Source organism: Phasianus colchicus, chromosome 14 (genome assembly GCF_987193195.1).
Source record: "Phasianus colchicus chromosome 14, bPhaCol1.hap1.1, whole genome shotgun sequence".
NCBI lineage: Eukaryota > Metazoa > Chordata > Aves > Galliformes > Phasianidae > Phasianus > Phasianus colchicus.
Window position 1 is genome coordinate 4,872,207 of NC_143449.1, and position 23,591 is coordinate 4,895,797.

Here is a 23,591-nt window from a genome sequence, read left to right on the forward strand (position 1 = left end):
TGGATTCAGTGCTTGTGCTCCCAAACGTTGTAAGCTATTTTGGTAACCTACTGTTCAGTCATTGGAGGCACTTGATGGTTCAACATAAGTTATTTAGTTTGCTCTCCCATGCTAGTTGTCCTGCGTGCACGTTCTGAGACTGTCTCAAAACACACAGTAATTCAAATCAGATGTTAATCTAAGTCACTTTTCTTGGTATACTGATGCGGAAATGCTATCTCAGCAAAAAACTGGTAACTTGATTGTCTCAGCCTTTCACCACCTCTGTCATTTAAGCCTGGAAAGTCAAACCTATTTACATGTGCAAAGCCCATTGGTTTCAGAGGGCTAATGGTAAGTATCTAATGCCTTCAATATAGAAATTGCCTTTGCAGTGTTAAGTAGACAACTCTTCGGTACTGCTATTAATTTTAGTGCTTACTGCTCCAAAATTTAGTGACTAATCTAGTAAAATCAGGACGCTATTTCTTAGTGCCCTATTATAAATATTACTCAGGACAGTTTAAATGTTCCAGCGTTGGTGACTAGATATGCCATAAATACTTTTTAATCAAAAAATAACCCAAGCTACCAAACAGAATTCCCACCCCAAAATTAAAATCCGTTGCTTAGTAAAGTTCAAGATATTAGAATTGAGTCGGTGATTAATATCTTGTGTAGTTACTACTTCATTTTCAATATCTTTTTGTATAATAAATGTGTTCAGCTTGTCACATATCTTACTTTATGTCCCCACCTTGTACCATTTCACATTTTGCTTAAGTACTTGGTCATCTATTACATGACTCATTAGTCTGAGTTCTATACAGAATTAAAGAAAGTTGCAGTAAAAATAATATATTGAAGTTCAAGTTTCAACTACATCACCCATGCATGTTTAAAAACATCTTTCAAAGTCAGCTCCAACACACAATTGTGCAAGATTAATATTCAAAAGGCCCCATCTCCAGTTCTTCGTGGAGAAGTGGGAACAGACCGAATAAAGCCCCATGCGTTTGTCAGCTGAGAAATGAAAGCTGGGGAACGATCAGATCATCACTGACTGGTGTGACCATGATGTTTTACTGTCTGACATTCAGTTCCTGGCCACTTGGCAAAATCAGCCATGCCAGAAAATTAGAAACGAAAGTCAACGAAAGCCTTAAGTTGTCAAATAATTACTCAGGACTGTCCAAAAGTGAACTGAAAACCAGAACAACAAAGAAAACACCCTACTGCTACGCTCACTGAAGTAGAAAAACCTGAGTTCCAAACAGTTAAACTAGTATTTTCAGCAGTATTCCTTCAAAGAAGTAAATAAGTGTGTACGAATTTCCACTCACTTCCATACTTCTGAAGATGTTACCAAACAGGATTAAATTTCATGACTGTATTACACAATAGTTATTTCTTATCAATTTTAAAAGTGGATAAACCGAGTCATATAGATAAGGTTCTATTCAAAGTTGCAAGCAGTCAGTAGCAGAAATGAGAATACAACTTCTGAGGTGTAACTAACCAAGGTCAGCCACTAAACTACTAGATACTACCTTTCTACTATGCAAAAGTACTTTATTTATTGCAGAAAAAGGGAACATTCAGAGCAAAAATAAGGCAGATAGACTAAATGGAGCCAGAAGGAAGTTCTGCACCAGCCTAATAATAAATGTACATCTTGTCTCGCCAAGTAATGCATTTAAATGTACTTAATACCCTTTTCTATTACTTCGCCTTTATCTGCGTGATGAGGTACAAATTTTGGGATTGTAAAAAATCTTGCTGATGATGAAAAATTAAAGTAATTCGTTTGGTTCTGTGGTCGAATACTACATAACATTATGCAGCTTTTTGTTCAAATATCTTTAAATGTGGAAAAGATGTTGCTGAATCTCTGGGCTCACCAATACCTCTGTCAATGTGTCCTGTCTTTAAAAATAATATGTACAATTACATTTTGAGTGTAATTTTAGTAGAAAGGTGACATCTTCTAACTTAATAATGATTCCATTGATAAACCAAATGAATGACCCAAAATATTCATTAAATTATACTGAGCTATGTAAGTCTTTCAGTTTTGCTCATAAATGCTAAAAAGTGGGCACCACGCAAGTACTTTCTATTGCTTCCAAGATTTTTCAGTATCTTTGTGTAGTGGAAAACAAGGACCTGCACTTATAAAGCCATCATGATAATGCACAGCTAACACTTCGCACTGTGCTGGTGTCTCTGGGTTGATGTCGTGTTATCCCCTGCACAACAAGGGGAATGTGACACTCCACAATGACTTCAAATGGAAAACAAAACCCAGAGCACAGAAAATGAAATAGAAAACATAAAAAACAATTTCAATTTAAGCTGACATCATTTAGATGTGTATATCAGCTGGGAGCCATTACCTGAATTTGCCAATGCCTGAGCCATTGTCGGTTTATGGTTAATTTTTTAATTTTTGCTGTCTGCCCCAGTACTCATTAATAATACTTTTTATTCCTCTTACTGTCTTTATGACTAGAACCTGTTGAGGAAAACAGCTATGCAAGCATATTTTTATAAGTAGATATATGACAAATTTTCACCAAGATACTGTCTGGCAAGGAGGTGCAATGAAACAATGAATTGTATTGTAATTAGATACAATCAATTGTAACCAACAACAATAGATTGATTATTTTCCTGCTAAAGGATGCAAAAACCTTTCTTCTCAACTATTTTTAGAATTGATTCATCGCATTAATTAGCTGCCAGAAGATTAACATTTATTTGTTCTCGTCTCACACTTAACTTCCATCATTAAAGACATGTTGAAGTTGCTCTATCTATAATTAAAATGTGTCACTTGCTAAGCCTTAAAACAGGATTATTTGCTTGCCCTAGAAATGTTTGTCTGTACATACATTCTAATTTCCTACTGATACACAAGCCTTCCTTTATTAGCTCAAGAAAAATAATTCCTCAGAGCTAGTCATTAGGAGCAGCGGTGTGCTGCAGGGGGAGCTTGCTAAAAGCCCACTTACAGGCTCTGCCTTTGGAGCTGCTGCTTATCCTCTGTTCCAGGGATGTCAGCAGGAGCTGAGGTTGATCAGCTTGTTTAGACGACCAAATCCAGAGCCTCTATTTCAATTCTAATGCAAACTGCAGTTTTAATGTACCTTGTGAGGTGATTAATTATGCCACTAGTGGGGATTCAAGGCATCAGGTGCATTTTGCCTGTGACAATACAAAATGAACTCTGAAAGGATGGCTGCAGCAAAATGCCCCCTTCATGTGGAGCTCCTGTTTTGGAAAGTGCATCTAATGGGGAAGGGCAAACTGGATTTCTCAGTATACTTGATCCTACTGTCTGTTTGATTTAAAAAGCCCTGACTTGAAATGTGTAAGTAAGCCCCACTAACCAGAGTCACATGAATGTATAAAAAACAAAACAGAACAATTACAACAATACTATTTGCTAGTAAAATATGATAGAAGTAAAATATGATTAAATGCTGCCACCCTTCAATAGAAAAGTACTTAAATAGGAGTGTAACAAACAAGGAGTACGTAGAATGACAGAACCACGGGATGTGGGTTGGAAGGTACCTTAAAGAGCATCCAACTGTGCCAGAGGTGGCAGGGACACTTCCCACTAGATCAGGCTACCCAAAGCCCCCACCAACCTGGCCTTGAAAAATTCTAGGGAGAGGGTACCCAAAATGATCTGGAATAAACGTTCCAATGAATCACCTCTCCCACAGTATAAATTATTTGTCTGTAAGTAATGCCTCCTCTTTATTTCCATTGAAACTACAGCAGATACAAAGAGTATAACAACGCTATTTGATAGAGCAATTTCTCAGCTACAAAGTGCTCTTTATCAACACCACCAATATCTGTGCATTTCCACCAGTGATGGACAGGAGCCTACATGCTGTGCTTATAAGTAGAAGTGCCCCACTGTCACTGTCACCACTGCGAAAACCACCGTCCAGCTCTCACTGTGCTCACATCCAATGTTTGGTCTCCAACAACATTCAACAAGTGTTGGTGAATGTCAACAGGTGCCATTTTTTTCTGCATGGAGAAATTCAATTCCACAGCTTTTATTTCATACACGCTTCTATGTCAGATGCCCCCCTACTGCCAACAAAACGTAATGTAATATTGATGGGAAGTTTCTGCCTCTGCTTCCATACCACCAACATGCACCTCTGATGTTGTTGAATGTAGGGAAATAACAGCTGACCACTGCATACTTCAAACATGTTCTTTTCTTACCTCTTGGGCTGTTGAGAGATGCCTCTGATGCCTTCCCACCATCTCCACAGTGACTCTGGTCAAATGGGAGGCACTGATCACCTGTTCCTGCCACCACATCCACGTTTTTGGCCAGGTCCTTTGTTTCAATGAGTGATTTTGCTTTGTAAACTCTTCTGGTATTGGTATCCGACAAGTAAAGGGATTCTGACACTGGGTCAACAGCCAAATAATATTTATGTGCGGGACTTGTACTAGAAACAAACAACAACAGAATTATTACTTTTTCTTATTAATTTTTGCTCATGGTAGCCTAAAGCTTGTATACTCCTATTTAATTCTGCTGTGAACTGGAGATGAGAACTGTAAGCGAGACCAGCTATCATGCAGCTCATCCAAGCACCACTGTAGAAGCAGCTGTAGAGCCTGCCCATCTAGTTTGTGTCAGATAGTGAGCTCATCCACAGCAGTACTGCTGGAGTTGGCGTGGCCATGAGGACCAAGAGACCCAGTGTAAAGCTAATTGAAGTGACTTCAGCTTACTTAATAATGATTACTTTCAAAAGCAAGGTCATTTTTTTTCCTATACCTTTTCTGTTTTAGCACTCTTGGCAATGAAAACACATCTGACATGCAGCAAAATGAATCACAGATTGCTCTGCACGGGTACTGCTACTCACTCTTGGTTGTTTTATCCGTTTCTAAACCTTAGGAAATATGAAGGTATGAAATATGGCACCTTAATTCATGCCGACTGTATTGTCAGGAGCGAGGCAGAAGGCCAAGCACTGTCAGTGCAACTAGGCATGAATTAATACACCATAATTCATGCACCAAAGTGCCTTATTGAGCTTATAAAATGCTATTTAAAAAAATATTTACATACGTTAATTAAATGGTGAGGATTATAAATTCCAATCAGAAAAACTGGGCTTCATCTTACTAGCAAGTCTGACTTTTTGCTTCGTTTTGAGTGCAGAGTTAATTTCCCATCTGAGGAAACTGCCTGGGCTCAAACCTGGTGAGACTGCACAGTAGTCCTGATGATAAAACAGACCCTGGATGGGTGTAGATCCTTCAGACCACTCAGACCATTATTGAAAATGGAGGAGCTGGGCAGAGGCAGAGGGGTGGCCAAAACATGGTGTATTGTTCAGGTCTCATTTTACTGCTGTGGAGTTTTGCCTAAGGAGGTGATGGCTGACTGCTGCCTGTATGAGACATGGTGCTCCTGTCACTCTTCATGCAGCTGTTCCATATCAACATTCTTAGGGACTGCTATGTAGACCAGAAGACAGTCAAATCTCTATCTTAATAAAATGCTGCTAGCACCTCGGATTTTTGCAACTAGGTTAAGAAATGAGCTCTGAGTTTTGTCAGTTTTGTTCATAGCAGCTTTGACACTGTGCTTTGCCTGGCCCTGTTTCCTGTGCCACGACAAATCAGGACAGAAAGAATCCAGACAAAACAGAGCTGAAGAACCGGTAGAGATCCCAGGACAGCTTCACAATGTCTGAAATGACGCTGACTTACTTTACTGTCCAGATTCCGGGTTGCTGTAGCTCTTTAAAAATGAAGCTTTTGCTTGGCTGATGCAGACACAAAGCTTTATTAATCATCTGTTAGACAGCACTGCCTCGGCAAACAGTGTTGCAAAACAGTGTAAAAATACTCAACATATCTATTATCTTAGCATTCTGACTACCCTAAATATTGCTAAGAAACCCCTAACAGACAATCAGTTGAAGTCTTTATTTGATTTATTAGCAATTAGGCCAACGCTGCAACTGTGATAAATGTGATAGAGCTTGGGCTATTTCATTTCTCATTTTCCATTCAAAAAGGGACAGAAACTACTCACCAGCTAGAGTAGCTTAATGCTGACCTTAGTCATAAGCTTCTACAAAAGATAGAAAGGGAAAGCAGAAGGAATGAGATATTCCCACATCTGTGGAACAGATGTGAAACCCAGTCCATAGAAATATGGGGAATGGGAGATAACCAAAGCATCATGAAAAACGAGTAACTGGATGTGGGCTAAAGGTAGTTAATGTTGAATTACACATCATCATTATTATAAAATTATTTGTTAAAAACATTTGAGAATCATTTGTGCTCTCAGGAGTAAGCTCAGAACAGCCTGGCCAGCTAAAAAATGACTTTTTAATAAAATATTGCTGACAAAAAAATTGCAAGGAGAATTCTAGATGTTAAATAAACATATTCTCCATCATGTAGAAACTGCAGAGAGCCAGGAGTCATTATATACCCTCCTTGTAGACACATTTGCTATCATCCTTGTCATTACATTTAATAGGCCGGCTGTTAGAAAACTCTTGATGTTATCTACGCTCAAAGCCTTGAATACTAAAATGTTTAAATTTAAAGAATATTAGCAAAAAATGGAACAAAATCAAACACTCCTTATCTTTCCAGAACTTTGCAGTCAAATCTAAACGCAAGCTTATTTAAATTAGTCTATCAAAAACTACATAAAATAGCCTAGGGTTCACGATTCATTTTTCCAGAACAAGTGATTACATCCTGTAGTACAGTTCATCCCTCAAAGCCTGGTTTCCATTTGACCAGTTACCAAACACCTTGGTTAGATCTTATTAAAAGTTTGATGACAAAGTTCAGAAAACTGAACAGGATAAATTGTTTTTACACAGTCATTTAAATCAAAGACTGCCTGTTCTCTGTCTCCTAGTCTCCCAGCACTACCCTTTTTTACACGGTATTTTCTTTGTTCTGGCAAAAACTTATTTTTCTTTCCTGCTGTGCAGACTAGAGATTGTGTGGAGGACTTGGATTTTAAGCCTTTTCCTTTTGGGACTGTCACAGACCTCTGACAAAATTCAGCTGTTTCTCCCAGGTATGTGGATATCACAGAAATGTCCAAGACATGAATGACCCTGTAGTCATCCTCACTGTGGCCATTAAAGCCTAAACAGAACAGCACACACTGGGACTGACGAGTGCTCCTCCACAACCTCAATGACTACAATAACTTCAATTTACATCCTCAGATCTTCCTCAGATTTCACTTGGACAGGATATGGATAGAAATAATTATTATTGTAATTAATAGGGCTGTGGTACTTGTGCATTCTCACAACTTGATTTAATTAAGGCTTAAGCTCTTCTCAGAAAAAAAAACCACAACCAAAACTGTTCTAATAAGAAGGTATTTAAAAAACTCTACTTTCCAAAGAAACCCCCAAATTAAAAACCTGATTGAAGGTCTGAATGCACTATAGAATAAGTACATTCAATTTACTTCTTTTCATCAGTGTACAAAGATACTGATCAGTTTAGCATAAAGGCAAATGGAAATGACCCTTCGGCTAAAATATAAAAGCCTTGCACTTATAAGCTAGGAATTATTCATTTTTATTAACCTTTCACTGTAAAATATATGAAATATGACATCATCTACAAGCAGGCTGGCAAATAATCTATAGTATTCAATAGCATTCTGGCGGCTACATCAATTAATTCTGACCAGTGCTTTCAGTCTGCAAGACATACACTCAGTCCATGCAGCACTTCCTGCTGTGCCATGCAGTCATCAGCCTCAGTGGTTTATTTCTCTCATGTACTGAAATTCCTGAAGTTTGTTCCTAAGGGTACACAGTGTCTCGGTGCCTTGCTCTCTCTTCCTAGCCTGCAATGCCACTTTTGCAGGTGGACTGTAAACCTTACTATATGTTACATAAGTCTCCAACATTTCAACATTAATTCTTAAAAAAAAAAAAAAAAAGAAAGAAAAAAGACAGACTTCACACTGCGATGTCAAAAAGTTACATAGAAATGGGAGAAGTAACTTGCTGTAGCTGGAGGAAGAAAGGATGGAGATGCAGTGTGCTTTGGTACTGCCTTGTTCTCAGTGCACACCTTGTAACCATGGCAGCTTCTAAAGCTCAAGTATGCTAGAACCTCTAAAGCATGGGTTCTTGGGGGACTCAGAAGCCTTTTTATTTCTTCACTGTTAAAACCCCAGCTTGCTTATCTAGCTTCATCTATGATCATACAAGCATAACATGAAAACTGTATGACAGCTCTGGACAGCATCCCAGCTTGCAGGTTCAAACTTCCCCATCTCTGCTTGGTGATCAATTGATTTTAGGACCAATCAGTTGACAAAATCAACTGATTTGTTCCCTTCAAAGGGAAAAAATCAAATGGCCTTAAGGGTGAATTTGATTAGCGTTTACATTTATTAAATTTAGAGTTTCTCTATATCAGGATGTCTACAAGTCAGGACTTTTCTAAGGGTATTTCCTTGAACATGGTTCACATATTTGCATTACCGTGTTTTACTCACCTGTGCCTTGTGTCTCTATTCCTAGTAAGGCAGTCCGGTTCAGGTTAAAAAAAAAAAAAAAAGACAAGAAATATTAATTCTCCAGAAAAGCTCTATTTTTTGTCTGACTGCTATACAGCAATAACAAAACATTGTTTATCCTGGCATTCAGTATCACTTCTTCCTCACAAAATATGTTTTCCTTCTGCCACCCACCACCTGCACATTTTCAAGTTCATTCTGAACAACCAGCTCACAATTACATTAATGCTAGATAGTTAGATTGGTGACTTCCAAGTAGGAGAATTTTAGTGTATCAGTGTCCCAAATCTTTCCTGCCTTTCTCCACATCCCTGACATGGGACTCCAAATCAGGAGTCATTAATACAGTCGAGCGGCCCTGCCTGAAACACATGGGTCTGCAATGCCAATCTCGCTTAAATCCAGCCACATCCTGTTATTTGTGAAGAATGATTTAATTGTATTAATTTCAGCCATGGCAGGTATATCAGACCTATAGATCAGACACTATGCGTATCTGCTATTGAGTAGGGGAGGGAGCGAGTCTTAAAGGAAAAAAAAAAAAGCTTCCAGAAATTTCTAAACTTTTTGGGGGAGGAAATAATTGCATGAGAATCCCCATGAGAAGAAAGAACAGCTCTATTAACTCTGCACTTCGTAGAAATTCATTACGCAAACCCCATTCTAAGGGCCACTTACGATGCCCTCTTTTAACTTATGGTTTTAAAGAATGCATAAGTTTTCTGATGACCGAGTTTCACTGTCAGTGAGATGCGTGCTCAGGAGACAACCACATGCAGCTGCATCTTTAAATCAAAAAGGACAAAGTCTCGCTGTAGTTTTCATAGGCGTATCACAGCCAGGATAGGGACACAAGCCAGAGCTAATCTCTTTTTACCTCAACTCTAATATGCCAATAGAGTTTCCAGAGGGAAAGATCCGTCTGACAAAATTGAAGTCTCCAATATACACACTCCCATCAGGCCCAGAAGTCAGAGCAACTGGGGCAAAGAGTTTGCTGTTGAGTGCAAGACCATTGCAGTTGGAGCAGGAGACACTCCTCTGGTGTCCATTGCCCATCACAGTGGAGATGACCGGTGGCTGCTGGGAAATGAACATGTTTTCACCATTTCCTTTGTGTACAATTCCTAGGCAGAAGGCGGGAGGGGATGTGAGAAAACAGGAGAAAAACAAACAAACAAACAAAGCAGATATAGAGCACTTGAACTGTTCTGCGGTTTGGTATTTTGAAATCCTAGGGAAAAGCAGATCAGCCAAATAGCAACAGACATCAGATGTGTGAAAACTCCATCACGGGGCTCCATGAACCTCCTCTGATTTTGCTCAGTCCCAGGCTTCGCCATCACCATTTTGTCGATTAGTGGTTAGCGGCTATTTTAAAAGCCAACATCATGAGGAGAGCTCATGGTTGGTTAATGCTCTAACAAATTGACTGTTAATTGCAGTGCTATCCGATTTCTCAGGGATTACTACTTTAATATTCATTTTATTCATAAATTTTTATTAGGTAGCAGAGGAATTTCTGAGGCAGTTTGAATATTTAATTAAAGGAGATTAATGGGACGACTATGCATTTTTCACAAAGGAGCACTGAGTGGCAGTACAAAATCAATATTCACATTTAAATGCGAGTCCTTCATGGTATATAAAAACGGTGCGGCGTGCGACAGAGCCACGCTCGGGGTCACAGCACCGCGGCACCGACACATTTCTTACCAACAGGAGTGTGTTATGTTCTGCCATAAAGTTCAGAACAACTTGTCAGAGGATCAGTTATTTCAGCACTGCTCCGCAGCATATGGTGTTGAATTTTCCTGATCACTACGTTGGCAGCACCAGACCCGCCACAAAACAATTATTTTCTCTAGTAGATATTTGCAGCACTTATTTTCAAATAACGTAAAGAGTGACACATTCAATGAATATACGACTGCAAAATTTTGGCTGTTTCTGAGCCAAAGATAGCTATTCTTAAAAATTTCCTATTTCCCTTAGAGAGCCCAGTACTTCATAAGGAACAAAGTGGCATAATTAAAGGAATAAACCCAAGGGAATGTACTTTCTGGAGGACTCTCACTGATACACCAGGAAACGAGAGACTGCAGTAAGGACACATTAAACCTCTTCAGTGTTTTCCTGAAATGTGTGTGCTGCCTCTACCTGCTTTTCTTAAATTCTTCTACAGCTTACAGTTAAGTCCAGTTAAAATTTACTGAGTGTTGCCATAGCTGTTTTGAAAAGAATTCTATTAAAATACAATAAAATTCAGAACAGTAAAGGACAGAATGCACGTGTTTGTTTGAACGCTGGCTAAAAGAAAAACAAAAAAAAAGTATCTCAGCAATATGCCAGCAAAACTAATGGCAATGCCCTCCCTTATGCACTGGATAGAAACAGTGCTAAATGAAGATGCTGCCCTTTGTCTGAAATTAACAATGTAAAGGTAATCGTTCAACTGGCTCATACAAATTCCAGTAAATAATTAGGGCTCTCGGGAATGTTTTGCTGTCAATACATGTAAACGTGTGCTTAATTTCAGGCTCTTGAGTTGCTGCTTTAATTTTAGCCAGTGCTGTGCTGTGCGGGGGCTAGAATTACCGTAAAGCACAAAGTCCCCTCAAAAGTAAATCAATACAGCTGCCCATCAGAAGAAAATTCTAATTCAAAGAATACTCTGAAAAATCGGTTAATAGCGCATTTATTTCTATTCATGAGGTACCTGTGCCTCTACAAGGACCCTCTAGAGGAACCACTATTTATATATGTGTTCTCTTCTGGATTATGAGAAATGCCCTGAAGATCTTCCAAACTGACCAATGCCTTCACGTTTAAACATCAAACTTAGGTCACGTCATGAATTGTAAATGATCAAATATCTGCACCAGAGGGAAGAAAAGTGGGAGAATAAGAGTTTACGATGGCTGAAGTGAGGATGTGATCCTCAATGTGAGCCTCCTATTGATGCAAGAATGCTCACATTTAAAAAGCTTGAGCTTGAGACAGCCACACATTGGAATACATATTTCTCATATCTACACTGCAGGGATCAGATATTTTCCTTTCTTTTTAAGATACTTACACTGGCACTAGAACAGGGTTTTTAATTGGTATGGTTTCTGCATGTCAGTACTTGTCCCTCCAAAGCTTAGGCTATGCTATGAAGTGCAATCCTGTATAATTGCATCTATCTGTTTCCACAACTACTCCATTCTACTTGATTTATTTTGTAACATCTCTGAAAGGAATAGATTTGTGGGTGGGAGGAAAGCACAGCTACCCTGTCTGTAAGTATGAACAGCAGCAGATCTGCTGGAAGCAAGGCTCAGTGGCTGAACTTAAATGTAAGCTCTTCAGGACCAATTAACTCACTAAGCAAAAAGGGTTCAGTCTGAAGACAAAATTGCAATTTCCAGTAGAGATTTTCTAGAAAGACATTTGTTATCTTTCAGTGTTATTTCTGTAGTTAATCCAGTGACAGTGTTTCAAAACAGGATAAATTTCATGCTACTCAGAGGTGTAGCTCCCCATATGTACAGAAGGATGCTTTAATTACAAATGGAATTCTCAGTATCTTCATACTTGAGAAGGCTCCTCATGCTTTCTGTTTCACTCATGGTGGCATGGGTATAGGTCTGAACTGTACAGTTCTGAGTCTGAATCTTGTCCTTATTATAAGTACAGTTTACATATGGAAGAGCAGTCTGCTAGTTTCTAGATCAGAACTGTACTAGTTATTTTTAACCTTCTGAGCAATGCAGTTGACTATTCAGTTTTGTTGCTTCAATAGGAGCCTACAAACTGCTGTTAGATGTGTACCACCTATGATACAGAAATCATTTTTTTCTGTTCTAATTGCTTTTCCAGTTCCTACGTATATATATGAGCCACGAACAAAGCCTACTACAATGAAGAGGAACACTCAACAACAGAGCTGAGCCGTGGCTGGGCTTCATGCTCCTCACGACTGCACACACGTGCTTACACCCTGCCAGATGTGTCTCAGTAGCAGCAGATGAAGATGTCCATTGCTTTCCCTCTGACGTCAGCCCTCTTTATGGCCAGTGCTGCAGGAACACGTGAGGAAGAGGAGCAGCCATGGGAAGCAGGGGAAGTGTGCACAGCCTGTATGATTTCAGAGGAGGTGCTGTGTGGCTGACAGCTTGCTGCTCTCTGGTGCTTCCTATGTCACACAGCTGGGATGGGGCCAGCAAGCAATTCATCACAGCATATCCCATGGTCAGGAGTGCAGTGGTTTAGCACTGCTTGCATTATAATTGTATATTTTACAAAATCTGAAAACGTTAGTGACTATAGGGGTGAATTACAGCAGGAAGCTCTGCAGTTAGCAGATAGCCATATAAACTGGAGTTAGTGCCAGCAATTTAGTCTTGAAATTAAACTATGCAAGTGGTAAATTGGCACTAAGGAGGAGACTATAGGGCACACAGTTGGGGGCTGAGCTGACTGAGGTCAGATTTCTCTTTGTGTTAAATGTCAATAGCTGGCATTTAAAAGAGACAATCTATACAAACCAATAACACAGGGTATGAAAGAACTGCTGTTTGAAATGTCAAACTATTTTAAATCAAAACAGAAATCCAAATAATTTACAAACTAAATCTGACCTTTTGTATTTGGAATATTTATACTCTAGTTGTGCATTCAACAACAGAACTTGTAAAAACCTGACAGCCATACATCTGTGCATGAATCTTCATTATACAAGTTTGCAGATGGAAATAGATTTCAGTGGAAAAACTCCCAGTTGGAGCAAATTGAGATGACTTGACTGAATCCAGTACTATGTTGGTTTCCATGAGCCGAAATCTGACCCCAAGTCTCCCAAGGAAAGCGAGATAGCAGTTTATCTGCAAAATCGTATTTTTTCTGGGTGGCATAACTTGTATTAAATTATTGTTTTGATAGTTTAATTCCTGATTACAGGTGTTGAGGGTAAAAAAAACAACAACAAAAAAACCCAACAAAGTAAAAAAGCAGGAATAAAATAAAAGCAATGATAAGATTCAAGTCTCCATGCTTGAAGAATCTCCATGCAGCATTAACAGCGTGACGTCAAAAGTATTTACAGGATTTTTCTAGTGCTTTAAAAGGTGCTGGATTGCTTGTCCTGAAGAGTAACCTACTGTGCCTCTCCACAAAGAGGGCAACCACAAAAGCCTCTGCACACTGGACTGACCACTTATCATTCAAAAGTTCTGATTCCACACCTGCTCTCTGTGGCCACCAGAGATACTGCTAATCAAGGTTGTTCATAGGATGAATTACAGACTTCACTGAGAATATAACATACATAAACTCACATAAAACGTAATACTTCCTTACCAACAGTGTGAAAATGAACCCAAATGAGCATGCCCTTTTCCCATGCAAATGACCAAAACGCTGTGGTGATCACCAGTTAGAGATTATTAGTGTTTAATACCTGGGAGCCAGAACATTTCAAATATCCTTTCAGATGGCATTTACAGTTCATTTCTCAAGAAAGGAGGGTGCACATTCAAAGAAAGAAGATTAAGTAGTAGGAACAGTAATACTGAATATCTGAACAATTAATTCCTTTAGAATTTGTTTTCTTCTTCTGCATGGCCAGTTAATAAAGGAACGACTTACCACTTTGTGGATTTAATACATGGTGTTTGTTTATGGACCAGCCTCCCAGATTTGAAGCATCCATTTCAAAGCCTTGAAGGATTACTGTTCTTTTCTCCCACAGAATAAAATCAGGACATGTCTCATATTCATATCCCACTGACACTGCAAACAAATAATTAAAGATCTATCAGTCTATATTTTTTTTCCTCTGTGAACTACTATGTAATTTTTCTTTCCAGGTTTTGATATTCACCTGTCAAGTAACGATAGTACGGATTTACCTCTGCTTGATTCCTATTGTTGAGTAGTATTTTTTTTAAAGAGTTTCAGAGATTACAACAGCTATGCTTAGTACCATTTCAAAGCAGAGCAATATCTGTATTATCAGTTATAGTTGTCTTAAGAACACCAATCTTCTCAACTAGTATTTCTGCTAATTATCTGAGCAGTAGCCAAAAGAGAGAAACAAAATCCACATTAAAACACAATGAAGCGATTCTGTTTGTTTGTCTGTGTGTTTGCTAGGTGTGAGAACATTGGAACCAAATTCTCATACATCAGATGTTTTTGAAATGCAGCATTCTTTTACCCAACGGACTGCAGTTAGACAGGTTGGACCTCCAAACTCAAAATTATGCTATTCTGACAACAAATCCTAGATGCTTGGTGTAGGCAATATTGACATATTTTAGCCTTTCCAAAATAAAAATGATTTCAAATATATTTTAATATGAAATAAAAAATAGTTGAAGAAACACAGTTTTCTGACATTTTCAGTCTTCTCACTTTTTCTATCTAGCAGCTCCAGATACCTTTTGCTTGAACCATACATAGTTATAATACCATCAAAGTTCCATTACTGGATTCAATCACAACATTTTGATTAGTAGGGAGCATTTTTGTTTGTAAGATAAATGTTTTATGGGAAGGGGAAAGCCATTGCTTACATCAATTTCACTTGCCAGAGCTGCTTCATTATTTTAGCAGAAAGAACCTGGTTTTGCAGCTAAACTCTGGCTTGTATAAATCACATCTCCCTAAGTAATGCCTATGTTTAAAACTACAGGTTTCAGTATTCTCCCATTTTTGAGTTACAGGAGCTCTTGTGACTAAAACCAGCCCTCCTTCTAGGTGATCCCTTTGCCTGAGTGCCCAGCTGTGTGTATGGAGCTTCTTCCAGAATGTGCTGGGATGAGCCTTCAAGGTTCTGTAGCCAAACATGCTATTTTCTAGGTGTTAATCCAGGAAGAAGATAAAGGGTAGATTTTTCCTATGAAGCCACCTCACACTTGTCACCTACATGTTAGCATCTTTGCCCCATTCACGCACTTAACACATCCAATCCTGGGTCAGATGTGTAGATAGTTGAGAAAAGGGAAGACCTATAAGACACAGTCACTCAGCCTAGCTAAGTGAATCATTACAGACCCCCACAGGACAGAGTTTCAGCTGCTGTGAGGTACCACGCTGATATTCAGGTCAGGGGAGGCATAACAATCCATACCATCTGAGAATCTGTGCCAATGGATCCACAGTGGCACACTTAACAGTGCTGTAGCTAACACTGTAAAGTGCACCTGCTATTCCTCCCCTACATCTGATGTTTCTGAGCTGTCAAGCACCCTCTAGAGAATATCATTCCCTTTCTTAAAAGTTTCCCTGCTCGCAGGTACTGTGTAGCTGCCTTTTTGTCCCTTTCCATCAGCAGCACTAAGACGTGCACACACTTGGTGTGTCTACATAAGTATTCCTATGCACACGCTAAGAATTTTTCAGACAGTTTATGCTCCAAAAAGAAATAATGGAATAATCTTAATGTAGGATGTCCCAAGCCATCTAAACAGAGCCACCAATGTTCCATACATTACATTTTTCTATCAACTGTTTTGCATGTAAAATAATCAAGGTGAAGCGTAAAAATTACAAAGGCAATCAAGTGCCTATGCTTGAAAAGTAAGTATTTGTGTCTGGCAGCTTTTGAAAAATGCTGTGGTTTTTGTAAATGAAATGACAATCTCAATTTTAACCTCATTGTGGAGCGTTATTTTCTGGCCAACTTCATTTATAACTCTTTTATGAGGTGACTGAGATTTCACTGCGTGAAGGAGAAGAATTGCAGCAGCTATCTTTTTGGACACTAACAGCCAGCAAGAGCAGTTGCAGCCTTAAAATGGATTTCAAAAGATTTACTGAAATCACCTGAACCAAAAATCTATTATTTTCACACAATTATTTAGAAGAATCAAGAATAATTTGTTAGCCCCAGCATATCACAGTTTCAGGGCTGCTGCTACTGTTCCAAAATAAAGGTATAAAAACATATGATATGATTAAGCACAACAGCAACCTCTACTTCAACCTCTCCTTTAGTATTTGTACTTATCAGCATCTTACTTTGAACAACGAAGATAACTCAACAAAAGTAACAAGTAGAACAATAAAGTGAGGAGACCTAGGACTAGTCTGCTTGAGAGTTTATTTTGCATCCAGGAGTGTAAGTAAGTCGTAGCACATCACTAGTCCCTGCTGTAGGGGACGCAGTGTAAGACTGACCATATCGAAGGATTTGGTCCTATTGATGTTTCTATTGAAATCTTCCCTTTTCCTATGCTGAATTACAGCATGCAAACTATACCATGGAGGGTTGGTGTTAACATTCACGTGATATTTTTTTACTTAGCACAAAAAGAACAAATCCTATTTTATCAGCTCTGCTGCTACCTGGAGAAAAGCAAGTGGTCTCTCGTTAAAAAGACTTCTGGAATAGATAAATACCAACTAACATTTCCGCAACAAATTTAAACAAAACTATTTTTGTGGTGAAATGTACTCAAAGCCATCTTTCCTGTAAACAATTCCATGATAATTTCTGTCAATGACCTCAGAGAAGAATAAAGATATTTATGGTAGTTATAAAACCAAATGCAGATGGTTATATTCCTGAGTTCCAGGACTTCAACCTGCTGCAATTTAATTTAATTAAAATAAAATCTGAACAGAATGCATTATTAAATATTGGTAATACACTGGCAGAGAAAATTATTTTGACAAAATTTATAATAACAGATGCAGAGAAAGGCCCCTGAATACTGCAGTGTGTCAGATTAAAACTTTATTACAATCTAACAAGCATGCTAACAGCTCTCTTAAAGATTTTTGATCCTATTTTGCAAGAAGCATGACTAAAGGAAGCAAAAGAAAAAAAAATTATGCCCCAATCAAATGATTAAAAAGCTGCTATCCTGCACCATTTTGCAAGCCTCATTCATATTTTAGCATAAGACTCACCTATTTCTAATTTGAGAACGTGTAACCACAGCATCATTTCATAAGACGTTACGTATTTGATTTCCAAACATCCAGGCATGTACTGGACTTGATCATAATAAGGTTCTTAAATGATGCAGAGGGAATTGGCATACAGAACATTTTCATCTTCAGAAGGTTAGTGTTAACATGCACTGACAGAGCCTTGGTACAGGGCACATGTAAACAGTCCAAAGAAAGGTCCTCACCACCCTTCTGCTCCTGCCTGATTACCAGTGGGAATGCCAAAGGGCATGCTGGAATTTTGCTTTATTTCTGGACTAGTAGAAATATGTATGTGAAAGCAACGATCCATTTAACAACTTTCCTCATTCCAAAACACTAGCAGGAATTTGTCTGTATGGACTAAGACTACATTTGACCTCTAGCAGTGGAGTTTCACGAGATGAGCTGCAAAGGATGCTCCTGCTCCCTGCCACATGCCAATGCAGAGGTTCAGAGAGCTCTCCTGTGTTAGTGCCAGCACCTGACTGTTCCCTTAGTAAAGCAGTTCACCCTTCTGCAGGTTTGAGCCAGATGTGGTAGATCAGAGGCAGATGGGATAATGCAGCAGCTCAGGATGCCTTGTGCTAAAGATGGAGCTTTGATTGCTTTAGGCCAATTGTAATGTGTGAGCTTCTGCTGAAATGAGAAGACCTGTGCTTCAGCACTAGCATTCATAGCAGATCAGAAAGCTAATGAAGCTGAAAATTTGTCACTTATTTTCTGGTAGCTTCGGTTTTCAGCTGAATTTGTTCCCGATCTGGCTCATTTCATGATCAAATATATGTGAGTGGTGGCCCAGGGGAGATGGAAGGACCACGGGAACATTCCTTCTGGCAGCAGCCAGCACTTCTATCAGCTTAAATAGGCTGTGGGATTGCTGTCCTAGAATAAGCTCCTTGTTTTCTGATATATTCCTATGTACATCTCAAGATATAAAGTCATACTCGGTATTTTTGTTTCTAACATAATCCTTTATGGCACCAACAGCTACGTCTGCACCATTCTCCAAGCAGAAATGAAAGTGCTATCGTCCTCCTTTCTCCCATCTCCTATCCACACAGCTGCTTTGCAGCCTGCCTGGGAGCGTGTGATAACAGAGTCAGGTATGAGATGTGCTGGGAGCTGCTGGGGATTGTGCAGCCCGGATGGCACCTCTTGGCTTTGCATGGGCCAACGTGCAGGCACAGAGTCTGCATAGACAACATGACAGGTCCTAAAAGAAGCTTCTGGCTGCTGCCCAGATTAGCAATCTGCTCTCTAGAATGAGGCATGCTCCTTGTGAGGATGGATGGCTGCATGTAGCCTTTGCTATACTTGTTCTATAGCCTGTTCCTGCCAATGCCTCTTGCTATTATCCCTCAACTTAAAAAGCAAACCAGAACTACTAAAGAAGCGAATAGGAATCATTCACAGCTCTAAGCTTTGCTGATAAAATAAATAATCTTGATAGAAAGTGTCTGTAGGATTAGTCCATTAAGAAACAGAACCCCAGAATCAATTGAAAGAAACAGCAAGACAAATCAAATAATGAAAATCATAACAAAGAACGTTGGATAAACAAACAGCACTTTCACAGACACTGTTTCTGCAGCAGTTTTCAAAATAGCTGCTTGGTAAAGAAGGCCTTTGTAATGTGATCATTTTCTTATAAATACCTTCAAACAACAAATCAAGAAGTTATAACTGTTAGAGACACGAAATGTAGAAAAAAGAATGCCTGAAAGTTAGAATTTTGTAAACCCTAAGTGGAAATGACATTTTAAATGTCACAGCCAAAAAATGAGAGAAAAAATGACACACCAAAGGTCACATTCAAAGTAACATTCAAAAACAAAGACAGCTGAATATAATGCTGTTAGTACACAGCCATTCTCAGAGGGAAAAGGGGATTTTCAAATTGATTAAATTAGAAAGATGACATTGGAGGAACAAGAAAATAAATATTCCTAGGAAACTACAAGTCATTGTAGCCAAAGAGGCATTTGATTAAAAAAATAAAATAAAATGTAAACGTGGCTACAAAAGGTATAAGCTGTACTTTTTGGGCTTCACTCGTGTTAGTGCTGTTGGTTATACCAACGTGATTCGACATACCCATAGCTTCTGCCAGACCAGAAACCTTCTGTCCATATATATCTGTCTTATTCCAGGCAAATGTGTAGACCAAATTGGCTGCAGCAGGAAACCACTTCTGCAGCAGGCGTCCCTCAACAGCAATGATCAGATGTACTTTTGTCATTCCAGAAGGGATGGCTGTGTGCGTCAGAATAATGCGCAGCAAAGTTTTATACCCCGGCGTTCGACTGCTGAGGTAACTCAGCTTCACAAAACTCGAAGGAATTGGGATCTCCTCCTGGACCACCTTGGGAAAAAAAAAAAAGAAAAGACATAAAACATCCTTATATCTATGGCTAAGAGAAATGCACAATTTATTTATTTGCAATGACAACAGAAGGCTACTTTACATTTCACAATCATGATGTGAACACACTACCGCTCACAGTACTCATCTCTTCTGTCTTGATCTGAGCAATGCAGTATAGAATAACAGAATCATGGAATGGCTTGGGTTGGAAAGGACCCCAAAGATCATCGAGTTCCAACCCCCCTGCCACAAGCAGGGCCACCAACCTCCAGATCTGGTACTAGACCAGGCTGCCCAGGGCTCCATCCAACCTGGTCTTGAACACCTCCAGGGATGGGGCATCCACAGTCTCTCCAACAGTGCAAATTTACTGGATGGTGGTCCATCTATTTTGATAAAGAAGCTCTTCCTATAATTCTTCATGTTTACCTACTGAGGAGCAAATACCAGCTCTCTGGTAATAAGCACTACAGCTTATTACCAGACGCTTTGGATGAGTTTTACCAGATAATATAACTTTACCTACTCTTTATTATTGGGGTACTTGATGACACAATAAACACAATAAAAAAAGTGCTTGTTTTTTTTTTTAATGATTATTTTATTTTAATATGCACATACTTCACACATTACATCACCATTTGAAGACACTATTCTGTTTTGGAGGCGATAACTCTAATGTGGGGAGAGCAAAGAAACTAGAAAAACTTTCCTGACAAACCAGCTTCCGTGCAGCAGTGCTTGCAGTAGGGCTAAACTCCATCTAGAGGGGGCATGGCGTTAGAAGGCAGGGCATCAGAAATCTAACAAGCTAACTGGGGACACACAGCAGTGAAGATGAAATAGTTGGGGCATCCGTCATCTCGCTAACAGGTAAGTCAGACCCCATGGTGTGCAACAGAGTTCACATCCCACAGCACTGCTGTCAGTGCCGCCGTCTGAATCACTCGGATCAGAGCCGGTGTGGCTCTGCTCATATGGAGTAGTATCACTTCCCAGCTGCTGTGAAGATAAGCCCTCAGCAATGAGAGGGACTGCAAAGACAGTGAGCTTGCGTGGGAAATGGAGAAGCTTGGCCTCGACCTTCTGAATGCTGCAACAAGGGATCTAGCTCTTGTGATCTACTGAGAGAAAGGAGCTCTTGTAGGAATGGCTGTGATGAGGAACAGGCAAGAGAGGGGAACAGCTTCCTGAAGGATGCCAGCACAGTCACTCAAAGGCACTGAAAACCTTAATACTGAAAACCACAGAATCACAGAATGGACAGAGTTGGAAGGGACCTCAAGGACCATGAATCTCCAACCCCCTGCCACATGCAGGGCCACCAACCTCCTCATTTAATGCTAGACCAGGCTGCCCAGGGCCCCATCCAACCTGGCCTTGAACACCTCCAGGGATGGGCATCCACAGCCTCTCTGGGCAGCCTGTCCAAGCAACCTTAAAAAGGTCAGTGATCTGAGTGAATTTCAGTAGCAACAAGCCAGCCTCTCACAATTTTAAATTAGCGGAGTTCGGAAAAAATACAAACTGTTTTGTTTATATGCTCTTTTTCCTATCTTTCTTGTTTAACAATAAATTTCCTCGCTTTCACAACATCCTTATTTACGTACTGCAACAGTACCACTGCCACAGCATTGCTGCAGTGCAGCTGGAGGCCTGCCAGCACTTGTCCTTTCAACATATGAAACGCAGTGTTGCCAGGGAAATCCTGCTCCCTTTGTTGTTCCCTATTTGCAGTGTTCCCCTTCTTTCCTGCTGACATCCCAGCTGCCCCCTCTGTCATACATCTGACATCTTCTTATTTTTAACAGAAAAGCAGGAAGAAATATTCATGCATTAATACATGCAAATGTATCTCCTTCTCCCATTATTCTGGGTTATTTTTTGCTCTTTTCCCAGTACAAGTTGACACTCTAATGACCCTCCAATGCTGAAAAATAGACAGGGGCCAAGTTCCCTCTGAGTAGATTGCATCTTTATGAACCTTATTGTTTTTTTTAAAAAAAAACAACCAGGAAGACCTCGTGTGGAGTAATGTAACCCATTTGTTCTTACTGGTGCACATCAGTTATTAATTCATGTTCGTTACTTCACTTCATATGTTTTTTGACTATGGTCATCAGCTGGCTGAACCAAGATCTGTCTCTGATCTTACTGCTTGAACCCCACGCAAACAACATACACAAAACAGTGGGGTTTAGTTTAACACGACCTAAAACTGGTGTGGTTGTATCTTGTGGGGCATTTTTTTACATACATCACCTTTATTAAGAGCAGTTAAAGGCAAGATTAATACAAAGTGGTTCTAAACACATAGAAGAGACTCAAGAATAAAAGATAATTAAATATAAACAATCCAAAAGATAATATTAAAAGTGCTCTATGTTGAAAAGAATAACAGAAAAGAAAAGCAGCTAACATATCGCTGAGAAGCCATTGTAAAAAAGATGTGAACCGATGAAAAATCCCTTGGAGTCTTTAAGGAACACTGTGGAATGTCTCACATTGATGTATGGTGATGTTGTACTGTTCATCTGTAACTCAGGACTGCTTTTGTGCATTACTATAAATAAATCGGGATTTCAATAATAAATCACGATAAGACTTCCCATCTCCTCCTTCTATTTTGAAGGAAGGAATAAAGTATTTTAAAATGTTAACAAAATGTGAAGAAAGAGAAAAGCATCTTCCCTAACAGTTCTAAAGAGATCTATGCTAACCTCACTGCAATGAGTAACATCACAATGGTTCATTGCTCCCTACTTGGTACCAGTGTTTTTACAGCAGAAGAAATTAAAGCAGAATATGTACAGTGAATACGTACCATACTCCACGTCTACAAATTGGTTTTAAAGTCAGAAACTGCAACTTTTGGATTCAACTTTAATGTCTGATTTGAGTGAAATCCTTTTTTTATTATTATTTTTTTTTGAACTTGTGTAAATCTGAGGTCTATGTGCTCTTGTGTTAATGCACACTGATCAGAAAACGGTACGCCTTCAGTAGAAATGTGTGATAAAATTGTAATATGATCCTTCGCTGATATGAGTAATTGGGTGAGTTTAACAGGCATGGACTTGCTTGGCTTTCAGTGTCAAAATTCACTGCTATTTGCAGAACAACCAAAGAGAAATGTTTCCACGTCACTATCACCAAATAATTGTGTAGGTTACATTAATGAAGGTGAGTAATGGTAATTTTTAACATTGTCTAGAACTTGTTCAGCAACCAAACACATTTTAAAAAATGTTAACCTAAAAAGATTTTCATTACCTGTAGCTCTGGAATAACAGTTCCTCTTTCTGGACAGGAGCCTCCAAATGCTGTCAGGGGTGAAGGGAGTACAATAGGATTTGGACTGATGAAACTACTGACGTCACAAGATGGTATGTCTGACTCTGCTCTTTGCATTACAACTTTGTCTACAATGACAAATCTATTCCAAGGCAACCAAAGTGTCCTTTTTTCAGATATGAAAGGAGATCTGTCAAAAACCAGGGTGACAGAGATGCCTCCCACAGCCACAAGGTCAAAACTGGAAAAGACAAAACAAAATTCTTTGTTCTTGTTTTATCATTACATTACCAGAACTTTCAGTGCATCACAAACAAAAAACTTTATATTGCTCATTATGGTCCTTAATTTACCATGTAAAATCATTCCAGTGTATCTTCCTGATGTTACCACAGTATTCATGAAGAAGCTTCACCTCTCCACAGCTCCTTTCTGTATGCATCAATA

The 23,591-nt window shown here is 39.2% G+C and overlaps 1 protein-coding gene across 2 annotated transcripts in view; it reads right to left on the minus strand.

Moving 5' to 3' along the window:
- TENM1 (teneurin transmembrane protein 1) overlaps positions 1-23,591 on the minus strand; it is a 322,708-nt gene that overhangs the window by 48,325 nt on the left and 250,792 nt on the right. For both annotated transcript variants that reach the window (XM_090150010.1, XM_031602762.2), the window contains exons 17-22: positions 23,124-23,385; positions 19,580-19,847; positions 14,192-14,335; positions 9,438-9,687; positions 8,540-8,560; positions 4,234-4,466 (exon numbers count right to left, since the gene is read on the minus strand). In XM_090150010.1, the coding sequence (XP_090006136.1) occupies positions 4,234-4,466; positions 8,540-8,560; positions 9,438-9,687; positions 14,192-14,335; positions 19,580-19,847; positions 23,124-23,385 (1,178 nt within the window). The remainder of the gene's footprint in view (positions 1-4,233; positions 4,467-8,539; positions 8,561-9,437; positions 9,688-14,191; positions 14,336-19,579; positions 19,848-23,123; positions 23,386-23,591) is intronic.